The 15362-nt window shown below is 37.5% G+C and overlaps 1 protein-coding gene across 7 annotated transcripts in view; it reads right to left on the reverse strand.

The window, feature by feature from the left end:
* The window catches only part of sbf1 (SET binding factor 1), a 50167-nt gene that overhangs the window by 6059 nt on the left and 28746 nt on the right, over positions 1–15362 (reverse strand). For 3 of the 7 annotated variants that reach the window (XM_079868609.1, XM_079868608.1, XM_079868607.1), the window contains 24 exons: positions 15229–15306; positions 14921–15034; positions 14700–14828; positions 14495–14593; positions 13618–13822; positions 13381–13493; positions 12531–12680; positions 12237–12305; positions 11533–11694; positions 10549–10811; positions 9269–9441; positions 9091–9164; positions 6007–6199; positions 5620–5750; positions 4787–4962; positions 4196–4332; positions 3881–4088; positions 3579–3775; positions 2455–2592; positions 2229–2324; positions 1926–2000; positions 1397–1569; positions 249–425; positions 51–152 (listed from right to left, as the gene is read on the reverse strand). In XM_079868609.1, coding sequence (XP_079724735.1) covers positions 51–152; positions 249–425; positions 1397–1569; positions 1926–2000; positions 2229–2324; positions 2455–2592; positions 3579–3775; positions 3881–4088; positions 4196–4332; positions 4787–4962; positions 5620–5750; positions 6007–6199; positions 9091–9164; positions 9269–9441; positions 10549–10811; positions 11533–11694; positions 12237–12305; positions 12531–12680; positions 13381–13493; positions 13618–13822; positions 14495–14593; positions 14700–14828; positions 14921–15034; positions 15229–15306 — 3432 coding nt within the window. The remainder of the gene's footprint in view (positions 1–50; positions 153–248; positions 426–1396; positions 1570–1925; positions 2001–2228; positions 2325–2454; positions 2593–3578; positions 3776–3880; positions 4089–4195; positions 4333–4786; positions 4963–5619; positions 5751–6006; positions 6200–9090; positions 9165–9268; positions 9442–10548; positions 10812–11532; positions 11695–12236; positions 12306–12530; positions 12681–13380; positions 13494–13617; positions 13823–14494; positions 14594–14699; positions 14829–14920; positions 15035–15228; positions 15307–15362) is intronic. The other 4 variants (XM_079868611.1, XM_079868610.1, XM_079868613.1 and 1 more) reach the window with 2 other exon arrangements.

Consider the following 15362-nt stretch of genomic DNA (forward strand, 5'->3'; position numbering starts at 1 on the left):
CAAAAATGTATGGCATACACCACTCATGCACGTTTAAGTGTGTGTCCTACCTGTGTTGTGACATCCCAGCCATCTTCTAAACTAACCATGACAGAGGAACCAGTGTCCAGCAGCTCCACAACAAGAACAGACACCTGTAGAACCCTGTGAAGCTATGGGACACAAACACAATATAAACATAAAAAAAATACACTGGATTTGATAATTGTCAGATAAACCCAATTAAAATGGGAAAAAGTGTAATGTACCAGATTCATCCACTCTGACTCCTCCAGGCAACGGTGAAAAGTCATGTTTTGATCATTGTTGGTTGTGGAAGGCACACAGGCTTTCATCAGCTTCTTGAAACTGTTCTTCACCTGCCGTACATCAAAGACCTCGATGGGCACCACCTCCCACTGCTGGAAGGAGTCCTGCTTTCCACCCTGAACACGACACCACAAGGCACAATTCAATATTGCAATCAATAGGTTTGATTCAATCTAGAATCTATGGAATCTGTATTGTAGGAATTGTAAACACAGTGGCAAAAAAGTTCATTTTAGACCCTTAGAACACCACAATAGAATAACAATAATAGTAATAAATATTTATTATTTAATAGTAGAATACATATTTAAGAATGATTGTAAAAATAGTTATATAAACAACAAATACATAAAAGTATTGTTAGTATAAATAGTATTGATCTAAATAAATACAATTATGACGACCATCATCTTTATCATTATTTTTAATAATCATAGTAATCTCATTAGACCTCATAAAATTTAATAGGATCTCATAATCTCATAAAATTTCATAGGAACATAGTCATATTCCCCACCAGCGTTTAAAAAAAAAAAAAGTTGCCAGCGCCAGCATTTTTGATCATTTTCACAAAACTTTCACGGCCCCCAGAATATTTTGTTGAATATCTGAACATGCAATATGTCAAAAGAAAGAACAGATCTTTTTTCATCAACAATTGAATGTGGTTAAGTTTCATTAAAAAAGCAACATTTTGAGCAAAAAGCTGAGAAAATTGCGTTTTTGTCAAAAACATCGATTCAGAACGATGATCAAAACATAGATGGAGTAGATCGAGTCCATCAACACCACCAAAGCTTGCATGGTCCTATACCACTTCCTGGGTCGACATTTCATTTGCTAACATTAGGCACTTTTGATTTTACATTTGCATCTGCTTACATATGCTATCACTGGTTTCTGCTTCTTTTTCGTCTTTGTTTTGATCAGGAGATCGAATACTCTTTCAGAAGATGCACAATAGCGCCCCCTACCAGATAACAGTGAAAACACGGAAAGCCGGAAATTTCCGTCAATGGCGGGGAAACATTGTCTCATAAATGGCGGAAAATACTGTCAATGGCGGTAAAAGAGTTAAGACAGTAACCTTGAGCTGAGACTTGTCTCCAATGATGTAGAGGTACGCTCTCTGTTGGCGAAGGAAATAGGTCTCGGTTGGGCCTCCGTTAGCTTGAGGAGACTCTTTCCCAGCCAGCCTGTTCCCCACATCTGGGTTATACGTGCTGAGCCGGCCACTTCCACGAATGCTGCCCCATTTCCCTGAGAAACACAAAGAGGACCAATAAAGATCATTTACTGATTGAGAAGGTCAATTCAATCTGCTTTGTGGAATCATTTGTGTGTTTATTTTGGGTATTGGTGTAGAGAATTTGTGATTTCTGCAAACACATTATAGACGATGACAATTACAATCCGGTGGATCACATGCAAAGAGATGCTAATCACATCCGCACACACAGTACAAATAAAACAAAGAAACATGGTGGTCAACGATTAGTTAGCACAGATAAAAGAAGATGACAACACTACTTGGACACTTAGTGCTCAAACTTGCTGGCGTCATTGTCGAGAAATTTGATTGGTTAGATTTGAGAGCAGGGGCGGGCCTACTGTACCTCTAGGCGAGTTGCGGGCCTTGACTGAAACTCTAGGCTGGGAGAGGGAGATGACCTTTGCCCTCTGACCCAGCGCTAAGGTCAGATGACATAAAAATGCCCATTACTATCAGCAAACAAATTCGGGCAGCTATTTTAGCCCGATTATTAACATTAGCATATAGCATTAAGCCAATACAAAAATGCACACGTCATGAAGGATTGGATGTTAAATTATATTTGAATATAAATGGTTGGGAACAGAGGAATGAAGGGCGGGGTTAAGTCGCGAGGATCTTCAAATGTCTCGAACACACTTCTCACCTCCTCGACTGAAGGTTCCTGGCACGTCCTCTTTATTCCCCATGACTTGTTTCATTAAAGCTCCAATTTTAGGCTGCCTCAGCTTGTCTGATGAGTCTGAGGCCCAAAAAATACGGTGTGAATTTCACAAGTGAATTGTTAACGTATATATACAATTGTGTGACATGGTCTGTGAGGATTAGTATTGGTTAGGGTTAAAGGTTAGGGTTCAGGGTCACAGTCTGACCTGAGGTGCTCATGTGTGAGGAGGTGAAGCCGCTGAGTGTGTTCCTCCCGCTGGCCTCACTGTACGAAGGCATGGAGCTGATGATGGCCTGCAAATACTTCTCCTGCTCCAGGCTGGTGGAGTCGGCCTGGGACGCACCTGAAACCAAACACAAATGCATTTACTTTCTTTTCTTCTTTTTTTTTTTTTACTGCATTTGCATTTTATTCCATCAATATATTCTGTTTTGTCTCTTCCTGTGCTCATCTGCTTCATGTAACTGTGGCGTAGTGGTTAGAGAGCTGGGCTTAAATAGTAAAGTTCAAACAGAAGAGCATAGTGCCAGCATGCCAACGATCAAAGATCATTTGCATGAACTACTGGAATGCATGAACTGATCAAATGCATGTCTCGAATGTATAAAAGTGACTGCCAAATGCATAAAAAGCCTATATAATGTAATATACTTATGTATGCATGTAATATACATATACCAGTGTTATTAAAATAAATTCAAATGAAAACTTCATTTGAAATAAAGATGAAATAAAATAAATTATAACATTAGATGAGAAACGTTGCTTTGAAATGAAATAAGTTTAGGCTGAAGTATGAAAATTACTGAAACTGAAATTGATATAAATATAAATTAAAGCTAAATAGAATTATTAAAAAACTAATAAAAATGACAGAAGCACAATTAAAATGAAAACTGAAGATATAAAAATAAAAGCTACTTAAAAATATTAATAAATACTAAATTAGTATATAAAAAATTATGTATGTATATGCATGCATGCATGTATGCATGCATGCATGCATGCATGCATGCATATATATATATATATATATATATATATATATATATATATATGTATACAATTTTATTTATTTTTTTTCAATATAATATAAAATAATATAATTAATATTAAAAATACATAAATAATATAATAAAATTTAATATAGAAATATATATATATATATATATATATATATATATATATATATATATATATATATATATATATATATATATATATATATATAAATATATATATAAATATATAAAATATAGAATATAATAAAAACAATTATTACAGAGAGAATGTCCATTTGAATCTCTAAAATTTGCATCTGGCTCTGACCTGCAGTGGGTGCATTGGGTGATTTGAAGAAGCCCACGACGCCTTTAGCATGCAAGCCGGCCGAGCGCAGCAGCACAGCTTTGGTGCGCGAGTTCCTCCAGCACACCACAGGAAAACGGTTCTGCCGGTAGCAGCGACAGATGCGCTGGATGGTGGAATCAGGGATGCTCTGAGGCACGATCAGTAACCCTGGGTAACTGAAGCACACGGACAGACAGCCAATGAGATTTAGACATAAATATTACACTAATACAATGATTAACAGCATTTGAACTATAGCTTCTGGGAATTCTGGGACTGACCTTCGACAGACCGTGTACATCCGGTTGACAGTGGAGATACGGAAGGGTTCGTTTTTGGAGCGTGTCAGGCTGTTGCTGAGAGTTCCCAGTCCCAGGCGCTGATAGTCACGACAGCAGGCCCGCTCGACCACATTACTCATGGTCTGGCGGTCCGACGAGCGGATGGTGGAGGAAAGCGTGAGCGAACTCTGGTCCGGCTCTTCAGACACTGTTCAGTCAGAAAAAATTACATTATATTGCATAATCACGTGTTGGTGATCACAATCATAAATCAAAATGTATATGAATAAGTGTGTGTTTTTGTGCTCATCTCACCAGAGATCTCATCCTCATCCAACTCTGACTGCAAACTGCTGCGGTTTTCCCAGGTCGGTGGGGAATACTTCTTCCGGGTTACATATTGACGCCCAATGGTCCTCTTTGCGGTCTTAACCAGGTTTTTAGACAGCGTTCTAAAAGAAACAGCAACTCAAACATTTTAATATCAAGCACTATCCAAGCCTGGAGGGAAAACTCACCATTTAAATACATAACGTGTATGAGCTGTTGTCATGGTGTATTTTTCAAAAACGCTAAAAGCTGCTCTTAAAAGAGTTTGAAGATAATTGAACAGAACCGCGTCTGAGTTTGCCATGGCACCCATTTGCTGCTAATGCAGGATAGCTTTCAAAATTTCCACTGCTAAATAATTCATGGCTTGCACAGTGCCATCACACGCCATTTCTTTTCCTCTCGTTCTATGTTTTTATTTAACCAAGTGGGACTGGGTTGCATGACCCAAACGGGAAGAGGACCGGGAAAGCATGTATGTGAGTGTGAGAAAAAGATGGACGTAAAAACAGAAATGATGTGCTGAGACTGAGAGTTGTGTGTTGTTTAAAGGGCAAACATCCATTCAGGTCTTACTTTAGCGACTGGTTCTTGTCCTTGGTCTTGTGCTCCACCACCAGCTTTGCAGACTGACCCACAGTGAAGGCAAACGTGCCCTGGACGTGCTGTGGGTATCTGAGCTTATGCATGTGCTTCCTGAACACCTCAGCGAGATCTGACGCTACCTCCTCATCAAAGGCGATCTTCATCAGCTGCAAGAGAGGAGACACGTTGAAATAAATAAAAATAAAGGCTTGATCAATTCGCATGCCACTGAATCACAAAATAAAATATTTGCAAGCAATTGTTTCCACCAAAACAGTTTTCTGTCATTATCTAAACGGTCAGTTGAGTTTTTTGTGGCTTATAAATAATACTTAAGACTTTAGATATATAAAGATGGTGCAGTCATATTACTATGCTGGTCCAGGCTGAATAATTCAGTTTTTCGTCATGATTTAAGCGTTAAGAATCAAGATTGATAAGACCGTTGTTGTCAGATTTCATGGGAGATTTTAAGCTTGGTGAACAGCTTTGGAGAATTTGATGTTCCCCATTAAAAGAGATACGAGCTGTACTTGCATCAGCTCATAATCCGTCTGATTATAGTGTTGCTTCCGCGCTTTATTATGCGCGTTATTGTGTCTCAGCAATGCTAACTGTGCTCGTAAAGTGTGTAAACATGAATATCTGTGATAAAACGAGCATTATTAAGCATGTTTCTCCTGCTGTGAAATAATAAAATTATATTACATAATGAATATGTAATATATTATTAATCTGCATTACCTGAAGGGTTTTTGTGCACTTACATAATTTCATGTATTGTTCGTAATGGAGCTAAAGGAAAGGCAGGTGATGCTCAATACCTGAAAGGTGCAGGAACGCAGCTGGAGACCATCTTGTATGAACTGATCCATGGGAAGATTAAGATTAGAAATCCGCTTCTCTTTTGTGAGGGAGGCGACGGGGAAAGAGCGGGTGACCACTTGCTCTCCAACTGCACAATACAAACACGTACGACATCATTTATTGCACCTCCAAAAAGGCTTTTTGTGTTCATTTCAATTTACAAACTTCACAGCGTGAGCTCAATGAGTCAAGTTAAGTGCCCTACATCTCTTAAACTGAGAAAATTAGCTGAGACAAGGATGAAATTTCTATAATTCATGACCAACAGCATGACTGCAGAGACTTGCTGCTCTGAACAAGAACAAAATCAATCCCAGTGAGAAGCATGACCTATAGGAGCGTACCGAGCGGGTCGGTGGGTGTGCCCTTGAAGATGAGCCGGTAGTTGGTGAGAAAGATGGCTCCTTCAGCGGGCAGCAGGGGCGGCCCACCCATCGTGCCCGTGGCTTCCTCTCGGCCGTCTGCTATGAGGTGCACCCGCATGCCGTCCATCACAAACTCCTCACCGGCCAAGAGAGTTGGTCTCAAAAGCTTGGGCTGGAGACAGGAAAATAAAGAGGAAATAGAGAGAAATTAAGGAAAGCAAAAATGGAAGATAATGACTGTCAGTGTATATTATGCTCAAGTTGCTCTAATGTAAAATTCATACCACAGTTCACATCAAGCATGCAGAATGCTTCACCATATCATGAACTGGAGGAAACAGACCATTCAAATCACATAAACATACAGCACACCGCAAAGGTGCATTTCCTCTCAGTTGGGGTGATATTTCAGAAGGTTAATGGACTTGAGCATGTAAAAACACATTCAGCTTAATGAGGATGTGTCAGTTCAAATTCAAGAGAATTTTGTTATGGCTTAACATGAAACTGCTTTTATAAGGTGACTTATTTTCGAGTAAAACAGGATATTCAATCGAGTGGGACGGATTCTATCTATGGGAAATGATTAGATCATGAAAAATGTAGGCGTTACATATCCAAAATAAGAACAACCATAAGAGCATCTCAACAGATCCCCAAGGGTAACCCTTCTTTTCCAAACATATCATCATGTTCCATTTAGTGCTGTCAAATCCATTAATCGCATCTAATATAAAAGTTTGTAAATATATAATATATGTGTGTACAGTTGTATTTCAGTATCTAGACACACACACACGCACACATTATATACATGATGCGATTTGACAGAACTAATTCTATTACCGCAAAATATATTAACAAGAACTGGAATTCAATTTAAATTTTTTTTAGCATATGACCTAATGTTTTAACTTAACCAAAATTTTTAATCGAATTGAATCGAATCGATGTATCAAATTACCTAATTTTTTTAAATGAAATTATTATTATTTTTAATCTTAACTCACAAAATATTACATTTTTAGATTTTTTTTTTATTAGAATATTTTTGAAAGTCTGCAGTACCAAAAACAACAACAAAGCAATTCTAGTTGTAATATTTTTTTGTAAGATTACAAAAAGACATTTTTCCTTTCTACTGAACAATGTACACTAGAGATGTGCCTTAAGCCGAATGCTATGTTCGGAAAGGAAATTATGCATTCTACGGAGCACCTAAAGGGGCGATGGAAAAAAAATTAGATGGGAGGAAAAAATATATTTCAATGGCAAAATATATTGCACTCTCTCGCAATAATATAGTTGGGTGATTATTTTGTATATAATTTGCGGGTTATCAATATGATATATCGAATTCACGATCACGCGTACTCTGTGTAAAGGGGGCGGCGGTACTGACTGACCACACATTTTACACGATATTTCTTAGTAATGCTCAGGATCTGTTGCACACCAAATACTCCACCATCGTCCTGTCAGTCATCTCTCCTTAATACATTCACGTGATAAGTGAAATCATGATGTACTGTAATGTAACCGACTACCGCAGCAAGCCTAACCTCCGTAGAAAGAGTTTTTCATTTTCTGTGCCTTTCCGAATTCTTGATTATCCCTAATATGCACAGATGAATCATGCCCAATAGGAGGACCGGCGTGTATTACAAAGTAAATGGGGTCAATTTGGGATTTCACGTTGGCATAAAGCATGGGATACTTGGATATTTAGAATTCAGATTGTAAAACATTCTGTAAAACAACGTTTTCATTCCCACAGTTCTTCTAATATAATTTCATAAGTCCAGAAATGCCAGAAGCTGCATTTTCATCGGGGAAAAGTAGTCTATGTTTATTTAACTGATGCTAGCATTTTTCTTTTTTTCCAAATAAACAAATGCATTATGGGCCAAAAAACAGCGCGCTCCTTGACCCAGAATACTCTCCAGGCGCTTACGCAAGAGCAAGTTTCACCACATTCGATGCTGAGATTCGGAACGGTTTACAGATCTCATGAGCATCTACTGTCTTTCAGAGGAATGTGTCCTCGTAACGGGAGGAGATCTTGAGTCCATCTATCTACAGCTGTACAGTAGATGGGGTCCTTTCATACTCTCTTAGTTGAGTTCTTGGGAAAGTGTTAAATGCTGGCGTCCCGTGACAGCACTGGTTGCTAGGCAATGAGTGATGAAAGATGCATGACTGGCTTCTCCAGCACAGAGTACTTTTCTTAAGAACTCGGTGGAGTGAAAATACAGTCAAGTCAAGTCAAAAAAAAATAAATAAACACTACAAAGTTTTTACCACACTTCACTGTGCAGTTCTGCCATTGCGATAGAAGATGGGCATTTAAAAGAATAGTTCAAAAGGATTCAATTTATTCTATTCCACACCCATATGACTTTCTGTCTTTCATGAAACAAAAGTGTATCCGGTGTTCTTTTCCATACAGTGAATAATATAATAAAATTATAAAATAATAACAAAAATTAAACAGATTTTCAAATGATATGAGGGTGAGTAAATGAAGATCATTTTAATTTAATAATTTAACATACAATGAAGGTGAATAATAAAATGAAATAACATTAAATAATAAAATAAAGAAACAAAGCCAAACAGGTTTGGAACAAAATGAGCGTGAGTAAATGAAGATAATTTTCATTTTAGGGCGAACTATCCCTTTAAGACTGCTTTGAGATTAGAGCGGATTGTGCAATACAATACACGTGAACTGTCAAATGAAATAAACCATGAAGGTTTTGTTAGAGCATTCTGCTAGGACGTTATGGTAATGTTGCACCAGGATCTACGATAAAATCAAACCTATGTGTTAAAGGAAAGCATGGCAGAACATCAGACTAAAGTGTGCTCAGAACAGCAGGCCAGTAAGACCAGCATGCATCATTCAGGCCACGGTCAGTGAGGCAGTGCCGTCACGCAAACGTACCTGCCGTGGCACTCTGACTCAAGGGTGGAGGGGTTGAAGTGGTATGTGGGTGGATCTGCCTGGTTTTCTACACTGCATTTCCTGCCCAGCGGAACATAAAACATTGAGTTGGTTACCTTTTGGATAGGCGGCAGTCGTTTGCTCTCCCTGTGAACAGCTTCCAATGTCTCGATGTGCATCTGAACGATGTCTGCAAGAGAAACACAATAGTATATGAGCTTTTTAAAAGAAAAACAAATGTAGCACTGTTCAGACCTGTTCGGATGGCCGCATTGTCTGTGAAAGTCGTTTTACCTGGTATCATTGTGTGAAGGGCCTTCAGGTGATCGTTGGTGACGCCGCTCTCGTTGCACACTTTGTCAACAAAACGGTTGATGAACCGAACAACCGAGTTCGCAACATCCGAGCTTTCGGCATCCTCAAAGCCGCTCTCTGTGTCGTAGCTTTCTGCCATGCTGCCCGCAATACTGGACGAATGAAAAACAAAATTAGTGGTCTAATATTTTTGTTCTTTTATTTTTTATTTTGTTTACTTTACTTTTAATTTAACTTTTTTATTTTGTCATTTTACTTTGTTACTTTATGCTATTTTGTTGAATTTTGTTATAGCACACACCTGTAAGCGACTGGTCTACAATTCTTTTTTATTTATCTTTATTTAACTTAACTTTTTATGTTTAATTATTTTTTACATTTTTAATTAATTAATTTTTTATTTATAATTTTATTTTTTATTAATGTTTATTTTTTATTTTATTATAATTTTGTAATTTGTATTTTATTCAGGGTTCACACAGATACTGTAAAATTCAATTCCAGGACTTTCAAGGACATTTCAAGCACAACTGTGATGTAGCTGTAGTTTTTTTTGTTTTGTTTTTGGCTTTATTTTTTGCTTTACTATTTATTTATCCTTATTTTTTTAATTGTTTTTTTATTGTAAATTATATTTTTAATAGAATTTTTTTTTCAATTTCAATTCTAATTCTTTATTTTTTTTATTTTTTATTCAGGGTTCGTACAGATACTTTAAAGTCGACATGAAATCAAAATTGACCCTATTTACTTTGTTAGCGCATATTTCTAGTCTTGTGGTGAACAATTAATCCGTGCAAGTTAATACACAGAAAAAAAATTATTGCTGTGGGAATCTTTAATCAAAATCTTAAAAGTTACTTCCGGTCTGGAATGGCGTTCCTGATGACGTCAGTTTGACGGTTTGGGTTGAAAACGCTTAACCACTCCCCTCAAACCGTTAGTCTGCTATATGAGCAGAGAAGGAGAGGAGGAGCGCTAGAGTAAAACCTGCCCTCTGTTCAATATTCCCTTTCACTTGGAAATACGTCACAACACTGGAGAAAAGTCGTTTGCAACTTCCGGTTCACGGGGACTTTAACATTCCAGGACTTTCAAGGACTTTTCAAGCACTATTGTGACGTAGCTGTTAGTGGTATACAAGTTTTTAATGTACTTTTCTTCATTTTATTTGACTTTTTACTATGTTATGTTATGTTATGTTATATGTTATGTTATGTTCAAAGCGTCTTGCTGTGCCCAAGCATAGCAGCACACACCTGTTAGTGACGTAGCTGTTGCTGACGCTCTCCACATCTCCCAGGCCGGTGTTGCGGAGCAGGCGGTTTTTACTGGTGTCGAGCGGCAGCAGGAGATAGCTCATGCGGTTGGCGTAGTGAATGGCCTGACTGAACACCGTGCTCTCCTCCTTCTGAACGCGCTCCTGCTGCTGTTCTTTACTCAGCGTGGGCCATAGACGGCTCTGCTCTGACGCCAAGTCCAGGGCGCTCAGCTGCTTCTGACCCCCCATGCCCTCCACCTCCTGAAAGATGCAGAGGTCAAAGGTCAAATACAAGGGGCAGCAGTAAAAGAAAATACGCCTTATAAACATCCATTTTCAAACATAAAACAAATAACATGCATTACCATTTGGGATTGGTAAGATGTTTTGTTTGCATTTTTTGATCAAAAGTGCAGTAAAAAGTAATATTGTGAAATATTACAATTTAAACAAAATTTTAACTGTTTTCTATTTTAATATATTATAAAAATGTTATTTATTTCTGTGATGACAAAGCTGAAATTTCAGCATCATTACTCTAGTCTTCAGTGTCACATGATCCTTCAGAAATAATTATATGATGATGATTTGCTTCTCAGGAAACATTTTTTATTACAGTATAATAATAATTATTTTATAACACTGATTAATAATTTTCGGGAATTTCTGATGAATAGAAAGTTCAAAAGCATATATTTGAAATATAAATATTTTGTAACATTATAAATGTCTTTACTGTCACTTTTGATCAATTTAATGCATCCTTGCTGAATAAAAGTAATATTTTTTCCAAAAACAAAAAATGTACTGACTCCAAACTTTTGAACAGTAGCGTTTTCTTAATATTAAAGGCAACACTTTAAAATAACTTTCATAATTTAAAAAAATATTATTAAAATTCTAAAAAATAAAAATTATAATAATAAAAAAATAAAATAAAATAAAATAAAATAAAATAAAATAAAATAAAATAAAATATTACATTGGTGGATGCGTCTCCCTCCTCGCCGTTCTCCAGGTACAGGGTCCGGATGTGTTTCTGAACATCACTGTAAAACATGGCCTCCCAGAACTGCATATTCGTCCACACCATGTGCTCCTGAACGCAGCTGTAGGCGAACTGAGTGATGCCTCCCCCCAATTTCTGTATAACACAAAAAAACAAACAGTAAACTCACATGCTGAAGTCAGAGAAAATCCACCCTTTATCCAGTACCTTTACGGAACAGACACGTCACTCATTCTCAAAATGGCCAAATATGTCCTGTTGGCTAGTCATTATCACAAAATAAGTTCACTGCACATTATCCCACTTATTATATGGCTATTTACCAAAACAACTTAATTTGAGTTTAAATTATTTTATTATATTTAAGCTCCGATTATCTTAAAGCTAAGCAACAACACAAATACAATTTTTTTTTTTTTTGTTATAAACTGTTTTCATCTGCAATCCAAGTTATGTTTTCTACGGAGTACTTAACTAACATATTTAATTGCAATGTAACAAGTCCTCCTCTATTTAATCCTCCATCTTTATGTTCTTCTTGTCTCTTATTCGTTATTCATCACAGACATGCAAAACAAAATTGTTATCTTGCAACTCCTGAGCTTCTAAGGAATCTACTAAATGTTTTATGCTAACCATATATATTTATTGTACTTAAAAGTCCTCCATTCACTCACCCGACAGAAGGCAGTGACCAATGGCAGCAGGGCAGCAGCAATCCCATGTTCATCCATATGTGAGCAATCCTGAAGATAAAAATAGAAGCATTAATCTGCAGACATCAAAACATTTGTATAACACAATTTATGGAGGTAAAAGATGAAATAGATGATGAACAACAATCATAAACTAAACCAAAACATCATATAATCCACTTCCTTATTGCAGCAAAACAATCCGAGAAATACCCATAAACACTCTGTATTTGATTCATTGTAAGTCAGCTGTTAAAGCACATTCCTGGGGTTTACCTGCAGGGTGCAGTTCATCATCCGGATGATGTAGTCGAACTGTTGGTCGTCCAGAACGGCCCTGTTCTGCAGCACGTGAAGGTTGAGCTCCTGGGTCAGACAAACACGCGCCGCCCGACCCTTCAGTGCCCTCAACACCGCCGGCATTAACTGCACACAGAAGCAAGTTAACACACACACACACACATAAAAATGTACTAATTTGAGATCATAAAAGCTTCAGCTGAAACAAACACCATAAATCTGGCTTATGTTTACAGTGCCCCTATTATGCTTTTCTGATATTACCTTTCCTGTCATGTGTAATAGCTGTTTATCAGCTGCTGTTTATTATTATTATTATTATTATTATTATTATTATGTCATATAACGTCTACATTGACCCGCCCTCAAACACAGGACTTGTAGCAGAGACTGGAAGAGTTTGGTTTGTGTTGTGGAAATGTCGAGAAGACACTGTTTTCTGCTCTGAGAAAGCAAATCCACTTTGCCTGCGCTTCCAAAGGATGAGGAACTAACACAGTGAAACCGACGCCATCATTACTGTTGTATCACTGTGTACGCAAGTGCTGAGGAAGCCTCTGGAGCTGAAATTCAGATATGGTAATGGACATTTCACACAAAAGACTGGGCCATCTGGCCAATCAGAGCCATTTAGAGAGACCGGATCCTTGATAGAATGGATTTAGACACAGTGAGAAAAGAGGCGAAGCTGCAATGTATATTATGAGAAAACTATAAGTGTTTTTTGACCTTGGATGTATTTAAACCTATTGTAGAACCTTCAAAATAGCTTTTAAGGGGCACTTAAACAAAAAAGTCTGACAAAATATTTATAAGAGGTTCTTACCTTCTTGGCTTCCAGCATCTTGTTGTCAAAAATATATGTGATGCAGTTCCTGACCACCTCTAACCTCCGGGCGCTGTTTGACATTACATTCCCGTTCCTGTCCACTATGTCAGCTGGAAGCCAGAGAAATAAAAACATTTTAATACCCATTAAGGCTTTATTAAGATTAGCACAAAGTTGTGTACATATCGATTAGCGCGACAAGTTTAAAACTGAGCACTGGATTTGCAATCTCACCCAGTGGAGGTCCGGATGGAACCATGCCCTTCAGTTCGGCCTTGACCACAGGAGGGGCGGTTTTGAGTTTTGCTGTGGCATGGTCTATAAAGAGCTGCACGGAGACCTCGTCCAGGTGAGGGAAAACGGACTGTGGTAGCCGGTGCAGAACGTTTTCAGCGGTCCTCTGAACTCGGTGCATGGTCACCGCTGGGTATGGGTTTTCCTGACAGAAAAACAGACAAACTTGCGTTTAGAGAGTTCGTAACAAAATTTAGAAAAATACTTTTCCCAATGTAATGCCAATTCTTATGTATCATAATATAATTAAAAAACGTAACATATGTATTTATATTTTAAAAATAATGCCAATATTAAAATGCTATGCTAAATTTAAAACACTCAATCAATGTAAATGTAAATTGCAACATTACAACACTGTAATGCACCTATGGAAAATTAATCTCTATTTTGAGATTTAAAATAACAATTACAATGAACAATTCAATTATTAGTGAATTTAAATATTTAATTAATTAGATAAACATTAAAGGTATAATCCATAAAAGAAAGAAAGAACATATGGCATTAGAACAACAACAGGGTTAGTAAATAATGACTAAACTTTGAATTTTCGGGTGAACTATCCTTTTAAGTGAGAGAAAACACTAATATTTTTTAAAATATTGTCTGATAACATATTGTACAGATATATTATTGTGCATCCCTAAATGCAAATATTCTTTATTGCCGTAAAAAATAAAAGGTTGTATGTAAAACAAAAGCAAAAGAACAAAAACCTGTTTTAGTCTCAATTTTGACCTGGAAATGTTTTATTTTTAATGTTGCGACAAATTAGACATTGTGCACGGCAGATACGACACATGAATAAACGTACATTTTTGAAAAGATGCTCCGCCAGCTCCTTAACATGCTTCATCACTTTATGAGGATGTCCCGTCTCCTGTCGAATGCGCTCCACCTCATTGGCTATGAGCTACAGTGAAACGAAATGAGGGAGAAATATCAGAGAGCTTGAACAACACAAAGAGAAGGCATCCTTCTCAATTTCCTATTGGATGTCAGCTACACCCATGACTTACATCGTCAAACAGGTCCGTGGCTCGGTACGGAGGACCCCGCTCAGACACGAACCCAGCGAAGGCCATGCCGTCCAGCACCTTCATCAGGAAGTCATCCTCAGTTAGTGCTCTCTGCCCCAAAAATGCAGCCTGGAGAAAAATACATCAAGCTTTATAGGCCTGTTCATGCTTCTGTATTACCATTTTTTCTGTGTGAAATTGAATTCGGGGGTCTTCAGTACCTTATGGAAGCGTATGACGGGTTCAGGGTGGATGCGAATTATATGCAAACACCATCGATAGCCCTGAAAGAGCTGCGCGAACAGCCACAGGAAGACAGCGCGGATCTCTTTATCCTACAACACACACACACACCAAACAATGACACTCTCGTAAAACAGTAACTTCCTGCAATGTCACGACCACCATAAAAGATTCAACATTAATAAAAAACAATCGCATTTCTAGATTTGCGTCAGATGCTGACGATTATACAAGGAAGGAGGAAAAACATTTATGGATTAAAAAGAAATTTTCAAAGAAAACGTACCTGAATCTTAGGTGTGGATGGTTGAATGGAAGGTGGAGGAAACGCATGATCAGACACTTCCAGCTCTGGATCAAGAACCTTTATTACACAAAACATACATATATAGTAAGATTACAGTACAATCGCTCTACTTA

The sequence above is a fragment of the Squalius cephalus genome (genome assembly GCF_949319135.1).
Source record: "Squalius cephalus genome assembly, chromosome: 4".
Classification (NCBI taxonomy): Eukaryota; Metazoa; Chordata; class Actinopteri; order Cypriniformes; family Leuciscidae; genus Squalius; species Squalius cephalus.